Source organism: Nerophis ophidion, linkage group LG16 (genome assembly GCF_033978795.1).
Source record: "Nerophis ophidion isolate RoL-2023_Sa linkage group LG16, RoL_Noph_v1.0, whole genome shotgun sequence".
Lineage (NCBI taxonomy): Eukaryota > Metazoa > Chordata > Actinopteri > Syngnathiformes > Syngnathidae > Nerophis > Nerophis ophidion.
In genome coordinates, this window is record NC_084626.1 from 2,668,583 (window position 1) to 2,689,320 (window position 20,738).

General features: G+C 39.0%; 1 protein-coding gene across 2 annotated transcripts; it reads right to left on the minus strand.

Moving 5' to 3' along the window:
- Window positions 1–2,000: 2,000 nt before the first annotated feature.
- Window positions 2,001–20,299, minus strand: LOC133569982 (translocon-associated protein subunit alpha-like). Of its 2 annotated transcripts, none has more exons than XM_061922561.1 (9): window positions 20,139–20,299; window positions 15,713–15,831; window positions 15,550–15,643; window positions 15,366–15,493; window positions 13,462–13,596; window positions 12,745–12,821; window positions 9,089–9,167; window positions 4,901–4,994; window positions 2,001–2,404 (listed from the first exon to the last, which is right to left on the minus strand). In XM_061922561.1, exons 1-9 carry the CDS (start codon window positions 20,206–20,208, stop codon window positions 2,340–2,342), a joined length of 861 nt encoding a protein of 286 aa, XP_061778545.1. In that variant the 5' UTR covers window positions 20,209–20,299; the 3' UTR covers window positions 2,001–2,339. The 2 variants fall into 2 exon arrangements, with proteins under 2 accessions (XP_061778545.1, XP_061778546.1); XM_061922562.1 differs by lacking the exon at window positions 2,001–2,404 and adding an exon at window positions 4,617–4,809.
- Window positions 20,300–20,738: the final 439 nt, after the last annotated feature.

Sequence of the window (20,738 nt, forward strand, 5' to 3'; positions counted from 1 at the left end):
AAAAATAGGTAAATAGCTCTTAAAAGTCAGGGACATTTTTAGGAATACAATTTTAAATCCTGGCTAAAATTAGGATTAGTCAGTGACTAAAAATAAGTAATTAGCTCTTAAAACTGGGGACATTTTTAGGAATATAATTTCAAATCCTGGCTAAAATTAGGATTAGTCAGTGACTAAAAATAAGTAAATAGCTCTTAAAACTGGGGAAGTTTTTAGGAATAAAACTTTAAATCCTGGCTAAAATTATGATTAGTCAGTGACTAAAAATAGGTAAATAGCTCTTAAAACTCGGGGACATTTTTAGGAATACAATTTTAAATCCTGGCTAAAATTAGGATTAGTCAGTGACTATAAATAAGTAAAGAGCTCTTAAAACTGGGGACATTTTTAGGAATATAATTTTAAATACTGGCAAAAATCTGGATTAGTCAGTGACTAAAAATAAATAAGTAGCTCTTAAAACTGAGGACATTTTTAGGAATAAAACTTTAAATCCTGGCTAAAATTAGGATTAGTCAGTGACTAAAAATAGGTAAATAGCTCTTAAAACTCGGGGACATTTTTAGGAATACAATTTTAAATCCTGGCTAAAATTAGGATTAGTCAGTGACTATAAATAAGTAAAGAGCTCTTAAAACTGGGGACATTTTTAGGAATATAATTTTAAATACTGGCAAAAATCTGGATTAGTCAGTGACTAAAAATAAATAAGTAGCTTTTAAAACTGAGGACATTTTTAGGAATAAAACTTTAAATCCTGGCTAAAATTAGGATTAGTCAGTGACTAAAAATAAGTAATTAGCTCTTAAAACTGGGGACATTTTTAGGATTATAATTTTAAATCCTGGCTAAAATTTGGATTAGTCAGTGGCTCAAAATAAGTAAATAGCTCTTAAAACTGGGGGACATTTATAGGAATACAACTTTAAATCTTGGCTAAAATTAGGATTAGTCAGTGACTAAAATTAAGTAAATAGCTCTTAAAACTGGGGACATTTTTAGGAATATAATTTCAAATCCTGACTAAAATTAGGATTAGTAAGTGACTAAAAATAAGAAAATAGCTCTTAAAACTGGGGACGTTTTTAGGAATAAAACTTTAAATCCTGGCTAAAATTATGATTAGTCAGTGACTAAAAATAAGTAAATTGCTCTTGAAACTGGGGGACATTTTTAGGAATACAATTTTAAATCTTGGCTAAAATTAAGATTAGTCAGTGACTATAAATAAGTAAAAAGCTCTTAAAACTTGGGAAATTTTTAGGAATACAATTTTAAATCCTGGCTAAAATTAGGATTAGTCAGTGACTAAAAATAAGTAAAGAGCTCTTAAAACTTGGGACATTTTTAGGAATATAATTTTAAATCCTGGCTAAAATCTGGATTAGTCAGTGACTAAAAATAAATAAGTAGCTCTTAAAACTGAGGACATTTTTGGGAATATAATTTTAAATCCTGGCAAAATAGTGGATAAATCAGTGACTAAAAATAAATAAATACCTCTTAAAACTGGGGACATTTTTAGGAATATAATTTTAAATCCTGTTAAGTGGCAAACAATTTGCAGTGTATGTGGGGGAAACCCAAAATATATTTTCTCAAATTCAGACCAAATATAATCATTCATGCTAAAATTAGGATTAGTCAGTCACTAATTAAGTAAAAAGCTAAAATGTTAAAGCTTGCCAAGTGGCAAACAATTTGCAGTGTATGTGGGGAGAACAAAAATATACTTGAAAAGTTATTTTCTCAATATGAACATGTTTAAATTAAAACAGACAAGATAAAATGATTCATGCTAAAATAAAAATCGTGACGTAAAATTAATGACTACAATTTTAAATCTTGGCAAGTGGCAAAATATTAGCAAACAATGCTTTTGCCGCCCTCTCGGCAGCCACCAATCGGCTACAAACCACTCCTTTAACATTTTAACAGGTGTTAAAATGCATTTTAAAACAGATTTTATAAAATGGGCCCAAACAACAAAAGAGCATGTATTGTTTTTTTTCCACATTTATTTTTAAAAAGTGTGTATTTGAAAAGTTTGCACGTTGGCAGCGGGACCGCCATCGCCTCGCTTTACTGCCACCGTGTCCGGGAAATGTATTTAAGTGTCGTTAAGGCGAGCGTTTTGTGGTGTTTGGCGACCGCTCCTTGCTCCAAAAATTCATTTCTAGACTCCCCGGTGAGGTTCCGTCTCCACCCGGAGGTTGTACTTACCACTTTAACACTCGCAGCGACAACAAAACGAGACAAAATGAACAATTGTGTTGCCGGCGTCCGGGTTTTTCCACAACGTCTCTGAAAACCGGGCGGACGCCACCTTGACTTGACTTCTATTGGTCCACTCCGGCTGCCCGCTTGGTTCGTTTCCGGGGGGAGGTCTTGGGCGAGGCCTTGTCTGGAAGTCCCAAAGTAGACCTTGGTTAACAACATTCACTTCCCAAAAGCAATAAATAAAGGGAAGCTTTGATGCTAAACTGCAGTCAATTCCAGACTGTAAACCGCTACTTTTTCCCACACTTTGAACCCTGCGGCTTATCGATTTATGTATTTTTCTTCGCCAACGGCCACAATGTAAACCGGAAGTGGAGCCGTCTATAGCGTTCCTGCTCGTATGGATTCTTCATTCATCACTCCGACCAACTTTTGTAGGTTTTACAATATAACTAAAACAATTCTTACCCGGCGACTTATAAAACAATGTGGCTAATTTATGGATTGAAAAAATTGTTTTTATATTACTCCGACATAAATACTTAAAATGTACTTTGGCCCCATCTTTTGTTCAATGCAGGTGCCGCGAGTTGAAAATCTACTTCCTGTTTCGTTCTGTTACACGGCAGTATTTGTCGATAACGTTTCTACTCGAAAGGATTCTTCATTTGTTTGTGAGTTTTACAATATAACTAAAACAATTCTTACTTGCTAAAGCGTCCCAGGTGTGATGTCTGTAGGAGTGTTTTCATACATATTTCTACATGCTATCATAAAGTAATCAAGCTAGCCTCGTTAGCATTAGCTAATACGCTAACAGGCAAGTGTCTGTGTTAGTATTATTACTTTAGAACGGCATTCTTTTTGTATTGTTTCACTTTCACAAATTCATCAGTAAATCCACCAAAACGTCACCATTGATTGAGTGGGTCCATGACTATGACTTCTGTTTTGTTAGATCAGCCGCTTTACTGCCTTGTTACAGACACCGTATGGACACAATTAAGTTATGTAAATAAACATTCACTGAATATTTCTGTGTAAATAACTAATTTCCAGACATACATATATATATATATATATATATATATATATATATATATATATATATATATATATATATATATATATATATCTGCGATTTATAGTCCGGTACGGGTAAAATTAGGAAACTTTTTTTTTTCTAATTAAGTGCGTGCTGCTTATAGTCCGGACAATTGGCCAAAAATATCAAATATAATTATTAAATAAAATGTCTGCTTTGTTTTTAATCAATACTTTAGGCCTGCTATGCTACTGTATTTCAAATGTTACTCATTATGGTGGTACTTGATGAATACTTAGGTCTACCATGCTACTGTTTTTAAATGTTGTCATTATGGTGGTATTTGATGAATACTTAGGTCTACTAATGTACTGTACTTTAATGTTGTCATTATGGTGGAACTTGAATACTTAGGTCGACTACACGTTTGTATTTTAAAGTCATGATGGTGTACTTGATGAATACTTAGGTATACTACACTACTGTACTTTAATGTTTTCATTATGGTGGTACTTGATGAATACTTAGGTCTACTACACTACTGTACTTTAATGTTTTCATTATGGTGGTACTTGATGAATACTTAGGTCTAATATACTACTGTACTTTAATGTCGTCATTATGGTGGTACTTGATGAATACTTAGGTCTACTACATTACTGTACTTTAATGTTGTCATTATGGTGGTACTTGATGAATACTTAGGTCTACTACAACTCTGTATTTAAATGTTGTCATTGTGGTGGTACTTGATGAATACTCAGGGCTACTACGCCACTGTACTTCAAAGTTAATCATGATGGTGGTACTTGATGAATACTTAGGTCTACTACACTGCTGTATTTCAAAGTCATTATGGTGGTACTTGATGAATACTTAGGTCTACTATGCTACTGTATTTTAATGTTGTCATTATGATGGTACTTGATGGATACTTAGGTCTACTACACTACTGTACTTTAATGTCATTATGATGATACTTGATGAATATTTAGGTCTACTACACTTCTGTACTTTAATGTGGTCATTATGGTGGTACTTGATGGATACTTATGTCTACTACACTACTGTACTTCAATGTTAGTCATGATGGTGATACTTGATGAATACTCTGGGCTACTATGCTACTGTACTTCAAAGTTAATCATGGTGGTGGTACTTGATGAATACTTAGGTCTACTACACTACTGTATTTTAAAGTCATTATGGTGGTACTTGATGAATACTTAGGTCTACTACACTACTGTATTTTAAAGTCATTATGGTGGTACTTGATGAATACTTAGGTCTACTACACTGCGGTACTTTAATGTTGTCATTATGGTGGTACTTGAAGAATACTTAAGTCTACTACACTACAGTATTTTAATGTTGTCATTGTGTTGGTATTTGATGAATACTCAGGTCTACTACACTACTGTACTTCAATGTTAGTCATGATGGTGGTACTTGGAAAGCCAGGTGTTTTCTGAGGTATTACTTGGGGAAAAGACAGGTAATGTCAACATTTTAACTGGTAACTACAAACGTGTTCTTGTACGATGCTGTAAAAAGACGTATATAATGTTAGTGCACCACAACTGTATGTGTATATGTATGTAAACATGCTTATTTCTCATAAAACAACAAACATACTCATGACGTTGAGAGTCTCCTGGGGAATCCAGCTGATGTCCACGTCGTTCATGCCAGTCGTGCCTTTCTCGATCTTCACTGGCATTCTCCTTTTCTGGAAACCAAACAGTTTGAAATGAGCGGAGCGGGTTAGAATTGTGATGTCATCCATTTTCTACTGCTTGTCCCTTTTGGGGTGGCAGGGGGTGCTGGAGCCTATCTCAGCTGCATTCGGTGGATTGATTGATGAGATTGATGAGAATTGTGATGTGCGCATCAAAAAGACATTTACTCCGTCACATTTACTTGAGTAACTTTTGGGATGAAATGCACTTGTCAGGGTAGTTTTAATGCAACATACTTTTTACTTTTTGAGAAGAAGAAACGCTACTTTTACTCCGTTACATTGAGTTTCATTCAGATTGTTACATTCATTTACAAACCCTGTTTCCATATGAGTTGGGAAATTGTGTTAGATGTAAATATAAACGGAATACAATGATTTGCAAATCATTTTCAACCCATATTCAGTTGAATATGCTACAAAGACAACATATTTGATGTTCAAACTAATAAACATTTTTTTTGTGTTGCAAATAATTATTAACTTTAGAATTTGATGCCAGCAACACGTGACAAAGAAGTTGGCAAATGTGGCAATAAATACTGATAAAGTTGAGGAATGCTCAAACACATCCCACAGGTGTGCAGGCTAATTGGGAACAGGTGGGTGCCATGATTGGGTATAAAAACAGCTTCCCAAAAAATGCTCAGTCTTTCACAAGAAAGGATGGGGCGAGGTACACCCCTTTGTCCCCAACCGCATGAGCAAATAGTCAAACAGTTTAAGAACAACGTTTCTCAAAGTGCAATTGCAAGAAATTTGGGGATTTCAACATCTACGGTCCATAATATCATCAAACGTTTCAGAGAATCTGAAGAAATCACTCCACGTAAGCGGCATGTCCGGAAACTAAAATTGAATAACCGTGACCTTCGATCCCTCAGACGGCACAATCAAAAACTGACATCAATATCTAAAGGATATCACCACATGGGCTCAGTAACAATTCAGAAAACCACTGTCACTAAATACAGTTAGTCGCTACATCTGTAAGTGCAAGTTAAAGCACTACTATGCAAAGCGAAAGCCATTTACCAACAACATCCAGAAACATCGCCAGCTTCTCTGGGCCCGAGATCATCGAAGATGGACTGATACAACCTGGAAAAGTGTTCTGTGGTCTGACGAGTCCACATTTTAAATTGTTTTTGGAAATATTCGACATCGTGTCATCCGGACCAAAGTGGAAGCGAACTATCCAGACTGTTATCAACGCAAAGTTCAAAAGCCAGCATCTGTGATGGTATGGAGTTGCATTAGTGCCCAAGGCATGGGTAACTTACACATCTGTGAAGGCACCATTAATGCTGAAAGGTACATACAGGTTTTGGAACAACAGATGCTGCCATCTAAGTGCCATCTTTTTCATGGACGCCCCTGCTTATTTCAGCAAGACAATGCCAAGCCACATTCAGCACGTGTTACAACAGCGTGGCTTTGTAAAAAAAGAGTGTGGGTACTTTCCTGGCCCGCCTGCAGTCCAGACCTGTCTCCTATCGAAAATGTGTGGCGCATTATGAAGCGTAAAATACGACAGCGGAGACCCCGGACTGTTGAACGACTGAAGCTCTACATAAAACAAGAATGGGGAAGAATTCCAATTTTAAAGCTTCAACAATTAGTTTCCTCAGTTCCCAAATGTTTATTGAGTGTTGTTAAAAGAAATGGTGATGTAACACAGTGGTGAACATACCCTTTCCCAACTACTTTGGCACGTGTTGCAGCCATGAAATTCTACGTTAATTATTATATGCAACAAAAAAAAAAAAAAGTTTATCAGTTTGAACATCAAATATCTTGTCTTTGTAGTGCATTCAATTGAATATGGGTTGAAAAGGATTTGCAAATCATTGTATTCCTTTTATATTTACATCTAACACAATTTCCCAACTTATATGGAAACTGGGTTTGTAAGTATTCCGTGTGTGTGCTGCCCAACATGCTCCTCTGCTCATAAACCAGCAATGTCACGACGTGACTAGGACGCGGGTGCGAGACTGGTATGTTTTAGAGGCGGTATAGTTCCAAAAATGATTCGTTAGTATCGCAGTACTATACTAATATCGGTATACCGTACAACCCTACTACACACACTCACACTACAATTGTAGTCCAAGAACCGTAAAAATTAATTACTAAATAAATCATAAGGTAGTGCCGGAGATAGATATCTACATATATCCATATCCATCCATCCATCCATCTTCTTCCGCTTATCCGAGGTCGGGTCGCGGGGGCAGCAGCCTAAGCAGGGAAGCCCAGACTTCCCTCTCCCCAGCCACTTCGTCTAGCTCTTCCCGGGGGATCCCGAGGCGTTCCCAGGCCAGCCGGGAGACATAGTCTTCCCAACGTGTCCTGGGTCTTCCCCGTGGCCTCCTACCGGTTGGAGGTGCCCTAAACACCTCCCTCGGGAGGCGTTCGGGTGGCATCCTGACCAGATGCCCGAACCACCTCATCTGGCTCCTCTCCATGTGGAGGAGCAGCGGCTTTACTTTGAGTTCCTCCCGGATGGCAGAGCTTCTCACCCTATCTCTAAGGGAGAGCCCCGCCACACGGCGGAGGAAACTCATTTGGGCCGCTTGTACCCGTGATCTTATCCTTTCGGTCATGACCCAAAGCTCATGACCATAGGTGAGGATGGGAACGTAGATCGACTGGTCAAATTGAGAGCTTTGCCTTCCGGCTCAGCTCCTTCTTCACCACAACAGATCGGTATAACATCCGCATTACTGAAGACGCCGCACCGATCCGCCTGTCGATCTCACGATCCACTCTTCCCCCACTCGTGAACAAGACTCCTAGGTACTTGAACTCCTCCACTTGGGGCAGGGTCTCCTCCCCAACCCGGAGATGGCACTCCACCCTTTTCCGGGAGAGAACCATGGACTCGGATTTGGAGGTGCTGATTCTCATTCCGGCCGCTTCACACTCGGCTGCGAACCGATCCAGTGAGAGCTGAAGATCCCAGCCAGATGAAGCCAACAGGACCACATCGTCTGCAAAAAGCAGAGACCTAATCCCGCGGCCACCAAACCAGAACCCCTCAGTGCCTTGACTGCGCCTAGAAATTCTGTCCATAAAAGTTATGAACAGAATCGGTGACAAAGGACAGCTTTGGCGGAGTCCAACCCTCACTGGAAACGTGTCCGACTTACTGCCAGCAATGCGGACCAAGCTCTGACACTGATCGTACAGGGATCGGACTGCCATAATAAGACAGTCCGATACCCCATACTCTCTGAGCACTCCCCACAGGACTTCCCGAGGGACACGGTCGAATGCCTTCTCCAAGTCCACAAAGTACATGTAGACTGGTTGGGCAAACTCCCATGCACCCTCAAGAACCCTGCCGAGAGTATAGAGCTGGTCCACAGTTCCACAACCAGGACGAAAACCATACTGTTCCTCCTGAATCCGAGGTTCGACTATCCGGCGTAGTCTCCTCTCCAGTACAGTTCCATCTTGTACTTTGTTTATCTTTTCCCTATCTCCTGACCGATGGTACACTGTAGAGGACCTTGTCTTTAGGAATGTGAGGAGTAGCAATACTCCCTTCTTGTCTCATCTTGACAATAGACATGTGTATTCGTTCTGGTGTGAGTGGGGGCGAGGAAACATATTGAATAAGATAGCGCTTCCGTAGGATTGTCAGATCAACTTGGGCGATGCGATTTGAAGGTGTTGTTCATAGATTGGTCTCCCAAAGCTTTGGAATAAAATGTCAGCATACCTACTCTGTCTCGGATTCATTTAAAATCAGCTTATGTGTCATCAAAAGAACTTGGGGGTGACCAGCAGTTTAAATTCCCAGCAAGAGGAATATCTGGTCCAAACGCAACAGTAGTCAATACTTGGGTAGTTTTTTCACAGAAAAGTAATTATTTTGATGAGTACTTTTTACTTTTACTTGAGTCATTTTATTCTAAAGTAACGATATTCTTACTTGAGTGCCCAACTTTCCAATACGTCTTCAACTCCGCCATTGAGGCTGTTTCTGGTTTTCCACATCTTCATGTGAGCGTTATCGTGACATGGCGGTAGTAATTGTGGGAAGGTGTGTTTAGCAGTTGACTGAAGACACCTACCGTCCGTGACTCCAGCACCTGGTACATTCCAAAGAGCATCAGGACCAGCAGTCCAGCAAGGAAGATGTACAGGAAGACTCTGAAAACCAACATTGCAAATTTGACTTGTCAATGTTTCAGTGGCAACACCTCAAATAATTTCAATTCCATCTGCGACAGTTGAAAAATGGCGTTTCAAAACACTTAAGAGTGTCGTTTGTAATGTTCTTTATGTTCAATGGAACATATAAAAAGCTGGTGTTGTTTACCTAAGTTATATTGCCATCATACTGCAGTCTACACGTATCTCTTATGTCTGACTGCCATCTATCAATCAATGTTTACTTATATAGCCCTAAATCATGAGTGTTTCAAAGGGCTGCACAATCCACAACGACATCCTCGGTTCAGATCCCACATCAGGGCAAGGAAAAACTCAACCCAATGGGACAATGAGAAACATTGGACGTCGAGGGGATCTGACATAATAGTGTGAGAGTCCAGTCAATAGTGGATCTAACATAATAGTGTGAGAATTCAGTCCATAGTGGATCTAATATAATAGTGTGAGAGTCCAGTCCATAGTGGATCTAACATAATAGTGTGAGAGAATCCAGTCCATAGTGGATCTAACATAATTGTGTGAGATAATCCAGTCCATAGTGGATGTAGCATAATATTTTGAGAGTCCAGTCCATAGTGGATCGAGCGTACTATTGTGAGAGTCCAGTCCATAGTGGATCTAGCATAATAGTGTGAGAGTCCAGTCCAAATGGATTTAACATAAAAGTGTGAGAGTCCAGTCCATAGTGGCTCCAACATAAAAGTGAGATTCCAGTCCATAGTGGATCTAACATAATAGTGTGAGAGTGCAGTCCATATATTGGATCTAACATAATAGTGTGAGAGTCCAGTCCATAGTGGATCTAACATAATAGTGAGAGTCCAGTCCATAGTAGATCTGACATAATAGTGTCAGAGTCCAGTCCATAGTGGATCTAACATAATAGTGTGAGTCTAGTCCAAAGTGGATCTAACAAAACAGTGAGAAGCTCAGTCCATAATGGATCTAACATAATAGTTACTGTGAGAGTCCAGTCCAAAGTGGATCTAACATAATAGTGTGAGAGTCCAGTCCATAGTGGATCTAACATGATGGTGAGAGTCCAGTCCATAGTGGATCTAACATAATAGTGAGAGAGTCCAGTCCATAGTGGATCTAATATAATATTGTGAGAGTCCAGTCCATAGTGGATCTAACATAATAGTGAAAGTCCAGTTCATAGTGGATCTAACATAATAGTAAGATTCCAGTCCATAGTGGATCTAACATAATAGTGAGTCCAGTCCATAAAGGATCTAACATAATAATGAGAGTCCAGTCCAAGGTGGATGTAGCATAATATTAGAGTCCAGTCCATAAAGGATCTAACATAATAGTGAAAGTCCAGTCCATAGTGGATCTAACATAATAGTGGGAGTCCAGATCAAACATAATAGTGAGAGTCCAGTCCACAATGGATTTAGCATAATATTATGAGAGTCCAGTCCATAAGGGATCTAACATAATAGTGAAAGTCCAGTCCATAGTGGATCTAACATAATAGTGTGAGAGTCCAGTCCATAGTGGATCTAGCATAATAGTGTGACAGTCCAGTCCATAGTGGCTCCGACATAAAAGTGAGATTCCAGTCCATAGTGGATCTAACATAATAGTGTGAGAGTCCAGTCCATAGTGGATCTAACATAATTGTGAGAGTCCAGTCCATAGTAGATCTGACATAATAGTGTCAGAGTCCAGTCCATAGTGGATCTAACATAATAGTGTGAGTCCAGTCCATGGTGGATCTAACATAATAGTGTGAGTCTAGTCCAAAGTGGATCTAACATAACAGTGAGAAGCTCAGTCCATAGTGGATCTAACATAATAGTTACTGTGAGAGTCCAGTCCATAGTGGATCTAACATAATAGTGTGAGTCCAGTCCATGGTGGATCTAACATAATAGTGTGAGTCTAGTCCAAAGTGGATCTAACATAACAGTGAGAAGCTCAGTCCATAGTGGATCTAACATAATAGTTACTGTGAGAGTCCAGTCCAAAGTGGATCTAACATAATAGTGTGAGAGTCCAGTCCATAGTGGATCTAACATGATAGTGAGAGTCCAGTCCATAGTGGATCTAACATAATAGTGAGAGAGTCCAGTCCATAGTGGATCTAATATAATATTGTGAGAGTCCAGTCCATAGTGGATCTAACATAATAGTGAAAGTCCAGTCCATTGTGGATCTAACATAATAGTAAGATTCCAGTCCATAGTGGATCTAACATAATAGTGAGTCCAGTCCATAGTGGATATAACATAATAGTGAGAGTCCAGTCCACAGTGGATGTAGCATAATATTAGAGTCCAGTCCATAAAGGATCTAACATAATAGTGAAAGTCCAGTCCATAGTGGATCTAACATAATAGTGAGAGTCCAGATCAAACATAATAGTGAGAGTCCAGTCCACAATGGATTTAGCATAATATTATGAGAGTCCAGTCCATAAAGGATCTAACATAATAGTGAAAGTCCAGTCCATAGTGGATCTAACATAATAGTGTGAGAGTCCAGTCCATAGTGGATCTAACATAATAGTGAGAGTCCAGTCCATAGTAGATCTGACATAATAGTGTGAGTCCAGTCCAAAGTGGATCTAACATAACAGTGAGACGCTCAGTCCATAGTGGATCTAACATAATAGTTACTGTGAGAGTCCAGTCCAAAGTGGATCTAACATAATAGTGTGAGAGTCCAGTCCATAGTGGATCTAACATAATAGTGATAGTCCAGTCCATAGTGGATCTAACATAATAGTGAGAGAGTCCAGTCCATAGTGGATCTAATATAATATTGTGAGAGTCCAGTCCATAGTGGATCTAACATAATAGTCAGAGTTCAATCCACATCGGATCTAGCATAATATTATGAGAGTCCAGTCCATAAAGGATCTAACATAATAGTGAAAGTCCAGTCCATAGTGGATCTAACATAATAGTAAGATTCCAGTCCATAGTGGATCTAACATAATAGTGAGTCCAGTCCATAGTGGATATAACATAATAGTGAAAGTCCAGTCCATAGTGGATCTAACATAATAGTGAGAGTCCAGATCTAACATAATAGTGAGAGTCCAGTCCACAATGGATTTAGCATAATATTATGAGAGTCCAGTCCATAAAGGATCTAACATAATAGTGAAAGTCCAGTCCATAGTGGATCTAACATAATAGTGAGAGTCCAGTCCATAGTAGATCCAACATAATAGAGAGAGTCCAGTCCATAGTGGATCTAGCATAATATTATGAGAGTCCAGTCCATAAAGGATCTAGCATAATATTATGAGAGTCCAGTCCATAAAGGATCTAACATAATAGTGAGAGTCCAGTCCATAGTGGATCTAACATAATAGTGAGAGTCCAGTCCACAGTGGATCTAGCATAATATTTTGAGAGTCCAGTCCATAAAGGATCTAACATAATAGTGAAAGTCCAGTCCATAGTGGATCTAACATAATAGTGAGAGTCCAGTCCACAGTGGATCTAACATAATATTGTGAGAAAGAGAAAGACGCCCGAGGTGGGAAATAAATGTACATTTGCAGAGATTAGGACAAAAAAAAAGGCTGCCTTACGTTTCACCATCCAGTCCTTCTTCTCTCTCGGTGATGGTGACAGTCTGGTTGTAAATGGCGGTCTGGAACACGGTGCCCTGGAGAACGGGACAGAAGGATCAGGAAGTGGTAACAAGTGAATTATTAGGAAACACGACCACAAATTTCATCAAGATAGGACATGTTTTTGATAGTGTCAGAATAATAATATGTAAGTTATCACAAAACTTCCTGTTCCCATGAGTTCCCGGCTAGTAGACAAAAACTGTTTTCGATCCTACCAAGCAAAAGGTTTGTAAAACTCCAACTTGTACGATGGGAAGCAACATGAAGGTGTCAGTTTCTTGGATCTATTGTGATCCACAAGAAGACCCTGTCTTGACCCAAAATCTACAAAGCGGAGAGGAAACAGGACCTGACGCAAGTTCCAGACTTCTTTTCTTTGAACTGTTTTGTGACCGAGTGCAACAGCTTTTTACGACCCCCTCTCCCCTTAGAAACAGCTGTTGTTCTGTAATCAGGGAAAGTCTAAATAAAAGAGGATGCGTGCAACCATTTTGTCAGAGCGTGGTGGAAGACTGTTCAAGAGTACAGTCCAGACCTTTCTCCTCATGAGCCAAATTTAATCCTGTGTCTGTTTAATTCCTTGCTTCTTGTCTGTTTAATAGATGTCATTGGGGTTTGAACCCGACAGATAGTGACGTTGTATCATTAGTAGGATGAAGGGTGCTGGCGTACCTCTGCGTCAAGGTAGTTGAGGAGGATGACAAGACCAAAAGGACGTCCGGCCATGGGCTGGGCTGGGATGAAGGAGTACTCGAAGGTGGCTTGAGCAGCAGGATGAACCACCGTGTCCAGAGGCAACGCTGTGAACTGCACAGTTATTCAAATGTGACTATTTCATCCAAATGATGCACCACTGTATTAATACATGCTTTATTTGTCACTTAACAATTGCATATTAATTCATCATTAAACATTCTGGTGATCATTGAAGTAACTATTTAGTAATCTTAAAGGGGAACTGCAATTTTGCCAATTGTTTACATTCATTATGAGAGACAAGACACACACACACATATACATATATATATATATATTTTTTTTGAGGATTTTAATGACGATAAAAAAGGAGATAAATGAGTCACCATTGTAGCCTTCAAATCCTCTAAAACTACTTCAAAACCCTCCATCAATGTTTTATATACACACTGCAAGTATATATATGATTTAATAATAGACACCTTTATAACAATATTTAATTTGTACAATATACACACTGCAAGTATAAATATACAATATAGTAACAGACACCTTCATAACAACATGGACAATATACACACTGTAAATATATGTATATATATATATATATCAATAGTAGCAACAGACACCTTCATAACAATATGTAATATACACACTACAAGTATATATATAATATAGTAACAGACACCTTCATAACAATATGTAATATGTAAAATATACACACTACAAGTATATATATAATGTAGTAACAGACACCTTCATAACAATATGTAATATGTACAATATACTGACTACAAGTATATATATAATGTAGTAACAGACACCTTCATAACAATATGTAACATGTACAATATACACACTGCAAGTATATATATATATATATATATATATATATATATATATATATATATATATATATATATATATATATATATATATATATATATATATATATATATATATATATATGTGCGATGAGGTGGCGACTTGTCCAAGGTGTACCCCGTTTCCGCCCGATTGTAGCTGAGATAGGCACCAGCGCCCCCCGCGACCCCAAAGGGAATAAGCGGTAGAAAATGGATATATATACATACCTGCAGTGTGTATATTGTACATATTACCTATTGTTATGAAGGTGTAAGATACTACATTATATACGTATATATATATATATACACACACACACACACACACACACATATACATATATATATATATATATATATATATATATATATATATATATATATATATATATATATATATACATACATGTACATATATATATATATATAAACTATATATATCTATATATTACAAAATATATATACACACATACATACATACATATATATACATACATATATATATATATATATGCATAGATATATATATATATAAAAGTAAGACACCTTTATTATAGTATGCATTATGTACAATAAACACAATGCAAGTATATACTGTATATAATGTAGTAACAGCAAGCAACAAGCAAAGAGAGTTACAGAGCCAGCAAGTACTTCATGGTGGTTATTTTGGAAGAAATACTGCATATATATTCTTTGTAACGTTGCATCGCCGGTTTGTACCCAAAGTTGAACCTTGTAACTTTATTTTGGTCCAAAATATTGCGAGCTAAATTCACGATTTGTGATCGTAAACGTAGTCCTTTGTCATGCTCATTAACGATGCTTTTCCACGTCTTCTAAGATGGCGTTAGTAGTACAAACTCATATTTGTTAACCTTCTTCATGCCCTGTAAGGTAGCTTTACATGATGGATATGTATACATTTGCATAACATATGCATATATTGACTGTATTGTTTGTCAGGAAGCTGCCATTAAATTTGATGTTGGTTCTGTATCGAGTCGAGCTTACATTCTGAATGTAGAACTGGAAGTCCTGGGGGTAACGGAAGGAGGCCTCCAGGGACTGAACGTTGAACTCCTGACCGCCCTTGTTGGTGAACCCCACCAGGAATTTCACAATCTCATTGGCGAAGAACTCTGGAAGACGAGCATGGTGTGAGGGCCAGAGTTTCTCTCCCGAACGTCCCGCTTACCTTCTCCCGTGGTGAAGACGATGGTGGTGTCGGCATCAGGGTGAGACGTCACGGTCTTATCGTCGGCTTCGGCGTCGTCTTCGCCGTCTCCTTCCTGACACGGAGCACGGCGTGAGATGGAAGCCATTACGGCAGAGACGCTCACGTTATTTTTCGTACTCACCGTGCTTTGGACTTGGTCTTCTTCCACCAGTATTTCCTCTTCATCCTCCTCCTCCTCCTCATCCACGGAGGCATCTGGGTCGATATCCTCGGCAGAGTCCGACTCCGCCGACACCGGACCTGCACAACCATGTCATCAGATGTTTACCTTATCCCAATAAACATCTTTTCAGTATTTTAACAAAAAAGTGTTTGATTGTGAGGCATTAAAAGCCACAAAATGCAACGGGTCCATCAGACCCACCAACGCCGGCTGAGTATAAACATTCTACGGATTTTTTTTCTGCAAGTTTTTGCATCCCACAGGGATTCTTCTTTAATGTTTCTGCAGCTGTCGTTCCCACACGAGGTTGCGACATTGTTTGTCAATACTTGTCTGCTCTCATTTTCTCACACATTTGACCCTTTAATGTTCTGTGTACCTCCACTGTCATCCTCCTGTCTAGGCCTGCTATGTGTGTGTGTGTGTGTGGTACGCAGAACATCAATTTCCACACTTCTATTAGCCCGACATCTTATATGTAATAGAAATGTGTAGGGGGGGTGTATGGTGTTTATTTTTTATCATTAGTTATAGTTTTAATAAATCACTTTGTCCACATCACCCCAAATGTTTGTTTGTGCTGCAAACTATTTTTGGTGTAATTTATTTGAAGTTATTAGGTTATTAAATTTAAAAAATAAATTTAAAAAATCGATTAAAAAAAAAAAGAGAATCAATTACGAATCGCACAACCTGAGAATCGCGATTCGTATTCGAATTGATTTATTCCCACACCCCTCTTTTGTATGTTCTCTATATCCAACATTATGCATCAGTCTAATTGGTCTTTTTTGTAACACGGTTAACAAATGTAAAGGTTGATTTTTTTTTTTTAATTGAGCATGATTCAGTGTTTCCCACAGGTCAAGCATCTATTTGTGGTGGTGTGGTCGGGCGGCGGGGGGGCAGCGGCGATGACCAAGAAGAACGCAGAGTTGGAATATAATTACGACACTTTATGTACATATTTATATACATATTTATATAATATTTACATATTTATATAATATGTAACTGCAAGCTTCATTCACAGACAGAGTCCCATTGCTTTTATGAGCGGTCGAGCGAGTCAAAAGCTGGAAAAAAAAAAATAATAATAATAAAAATAAAAAATAAAAATAAAATAAAAAATATATATATATATATATTTTTTTCCCTTCTTTTTTGTGGCGGCCGTAATTCTTTCGTGGCGGGCCGCCACAAATAAATGAATGTGTGGTAAACCCTGTGATTTATTTTTGTGTTAAAGGCCTACTAAAATTTGATTTTCTCATTTAAACGGGGATAGCAGGTCCATTCTATGTGTCATACTTGATCATTTCGCGATATTGCCATATTTTTGCTGAAGGGATTTAGTAGAGAACATCGACGATAAAGTTTGCGACTTTTGGTTGCTAATAAAAAAGCCTTGTCTGTACCGGAAGTAGCAGACGATGTGCGCATGACGTCACGGGTTGTGGAGCTCCTCACATCCTCACATTGTTTACAATCATGGTCACCAGTAGCGAGAACGATTCGGACCGAGAAAGCGACGATTTCCCCATTAATTTGAGCGAGGATGAACGATTCGTGGATAAGGATAGTGAAAGTGAAGGACTAGATTTTATAGAAAAAGACAGGGCACTGGGAGCGATTCAGATGTTATTAGACACATTTATTGTGTTACTAGTGTTTTAGTGAGATTATACAGTCGTACCTGAAAGTCGGAGGGGTGTGGCCAAGGGTGTGGTGACCGCCAGTGTCTCTAAGGGAACCCACGTTTCTCGACGAGGCAAGGCGAAGGCAGCCGGTCGGGCCGGGCTGATTTTTTTTACCCCCTCCTCCACGGCGGCCGGTCGGAGGATGCCAGAGAGTCCGCAGCTGCCTCTTTGACAGGTGCACCAGGAACGACGCAAGCTCCGCTCATGTCTACGGCACGAGTCGACTTATTACCCCAATTATCTCACCAAAACCTGCCGGTTGACAAGTGGTAGAGAACCATGTTCGCTTGACCGCTCTGTTCCATAGTAAAGCTTCACCTTCGGGAATGTAAACAAGGAAACACCGGCTGTGTTTGTGTTGCTAAAGGCAGCCGCAATACACCGCTTCCCACCTACATCTTTCTTCTTTGACGTCTCCATTATTAATTGAAAAAATTGCAAAAGATTCATCAACCCAGATGTCCAGAACACTGTGTAATTATGCGATTAAAGCAGACGACTTATAGCTGGGATCGGGCTGAAACACAAAATGTCCGCTACGATCCGTGACGTCACGCGCACACGTCATCATACCGCAACGTTTTCAACAGGATACTTCGCGTGAAATTTAAAATTGCAATTTAGTAAACTAAAAAGGCCGTCTTGGCATGTGTTGCAATGTTAAAGGCTTACTGAAACCCACTACTACCGACCACGCAGTCTGCTAGTTTATATATCAATGATGAAATATTAACATTGCAACACATGCCAATACGGCCTTTTTAGTTTACTAAATTACAATTTTAAATTTACCGCGAGGTATCCTGTTGAAAACGTCGCGGAATGATGACGCTTATGTTGACACGTGTTTGTGATGTTATTGGTTGTAGGGGACATTTTAGCCCAGCACCACTCACGGCTAAAAGCCGTCTGCTTTAATCGCATAATTACACAGTATTCTGGACATCTGTGTTGCTGAATCTTTTGCGATTTGTTCAATTAATACTAGAGACTATAAAGAAGAATGCTGCTGGTGGAAAGCGCTGGATTGCAGCTGCCTTTAGCAACCAAAACACAGCTGGTGTTTCTTTGTTTGTTGTGACGCTTTAATATGGAACAGAGCGGTCAAGCGAACATGTTTCTCTACCACATGTCAACCAGCAAGTTTTTGGATGAGAAAATTGTGATATTAAGTCGGCTCTTACCGGAGACTTGAGCTGTGTTTGTGTCCTTCTGCAGCAGCTGTGACTTTCTTGGCTCCTCCATGGCTTCCATCAGAGACACTGGCGGTCACCGCTGCACTCCGACTTTCAGGTATGACTTTATAATCTCACTAAAACACTAGTAACACAATAAGCAGATAAGGGATTTTCCAGAATTATCCTAGTTAATGTGTCTAGTTAATGTGAGGGACGGCGTGGCGCAGTGGAAGATTGGCCGTGCGCAACCCGAAGGTCACTGGTTCAAATCCCACCTAATACCAACCTCGTCACGTCCGTTGTGTCCTGAGCAAGACATTTCACCCTTGCTCCTGATGGGTGCTGGTTGGCGCCTTGCATGGCAGCTCCCTCCATCAGTGTGTGAATGTGTGTGTGTATGGGTAAATGTGGAAGTAGTGTCAAAGCGCTTTGAGTACCTTGAAGGTAGAAAAGCGCTATACAAGTACAACCCATTTATTCATTTATCATAACATCTGAATCGCTCTCGCTGCCCTCCTTTTTTTTTCTTTCTATTGCTTCACTCTAACTTTCCTCATCCACAAATCTTTCTTCCTCGCTCAGATTAATGGGGAAATCGTCGCTTTCTCGGTCCGAATCGCTCTCGCTGCTGGTGGCCATGATTGTAAACAATGTGAGGATGTGAGGAGCCCTACAACTAGTGACGTCACGCGCTCATCGTCTGCTTCTTCCGGTACAGGCAAGGCTTTTTTATTAGCGACCAAAAGTTGCAAACTTTATCGTGAATGTTCTCTACTAAATCCTTTCAGCAAAAATATGGCAATATCGCGAAATGATCAAGTATGACACATAGAATGGACCTGCTATCCCCGTTTAAATAAGAAAATCTCATTTCAGTAGGCCTTTAAGATTTCATCATTGATATATAAACTATCAAACTGCGTGGTCGGTAGTAGTGGGTTTCTGGAGGCCTATAATAAACATGAAAATATTATTTGACATTTCCATAACTTCTGGTGATCACAATATAAAAACATTGAAAATAATGCAAAGCAGTGCATAAATATGGAAAAGCAGCAGTGTGTGTGTGAGCTGGAGTATGACGTCATAACACAAGTTGTAGCACATACTTATGATGACGTGTCCCTGCAGGCACGAGCAAAATATCAATATAACCACACTTCAAGTCTAAACAGAACATTATAAATTAATTATAAAGTTATTTTTGAAATAATTTTTGTCTTTGACGGCAAGTCCGAGCAGAAGTCGTCACGTTTAAACGCTCGCAGATGGCCAACTACATTCATTCATTTCGGCGTGGTAAAGATAGGCACCCCAAAAGGGACAAGCGGTAAAAAATTGATTGGACGGAAGGAAAATCAATAAGAAATATAAAAAAAAGTTTGTGGAGTGTCGTCAGAAATTTGAAAAGTCCGACTGTAGTAAAATGTGCCACGTCGATATGTTTGGCGGTCTAATTAGCTTTTTTTTTTAGTTGAACCACACAAGATAAAAGACACGACTTACTGACGGATAGCAGCCCGCATGGGAAAGCCAAGAGGAGAAGCAGCGCCACTTTGGGTCCGAAATGCCACATTTTAGCCACGTTGGAGAGTGAAGTTTGGGGACAAAGTTAGTAACACATCAGCGTTGTGGCGGAAAGAGGAAGCAGTCAGAGACGGGGGCGGGGTTACCCCCTCTTAGTCCCGCCTCCTCTGGGGACACGACCAATTAGGGAGGGGCCAGGGAATAGTCTCATCTGCACAAGTATTGGGTCATTTATTTATTTATCTTTTTTACATTTTGAAATGAAACTATCAGTTTATTTTAGCTTTGCTTTAACTATTCAAAAATATACAACATATATAAAATAATATAGCATTTTTTATTTTATTTTTATTTTTACTTTTTATCTTTAGTCATGGTTTTAATAAATCACTTTGTCCACATTTCCCCAAAAGTGTGTTTGTGCTGAAAACTATTTTTGGTCTATTTGATTTTAAGTGATTAATGTTTTACGTTATTAACATGTTCTTAATATGTTATTAATCATAACTAGACGCCCCCAACCATGTCCATATCACCACCGCAAACAAGTCCCAACTGTCCATCCATCCATTTCCTACC

Coding starts and splice junctions, on each gene's coding strand:
- LOC133569982 (XM_061922561.1), bottom strand. CDS start 20,208: ATGTGGCATTTCGGACCCAAAGTGGCGCTGCTTCTCCTCTTGGCTTTC. Junction 15,832..20,138: donor ATGCGGGCTGCTATCCGTCA/GTAAGTCGTGTC, acceptor ATGGTTGTGCAG/GTCCGGTGTCGGCGGAGTCG. Junction 12,822..13,461: donor TCAACTACCTTGACGCAGAG/GTACGCCAGCAC, acceptor CCCGTTCTCCAG/GGCACCGTGTTCCAGACCGC.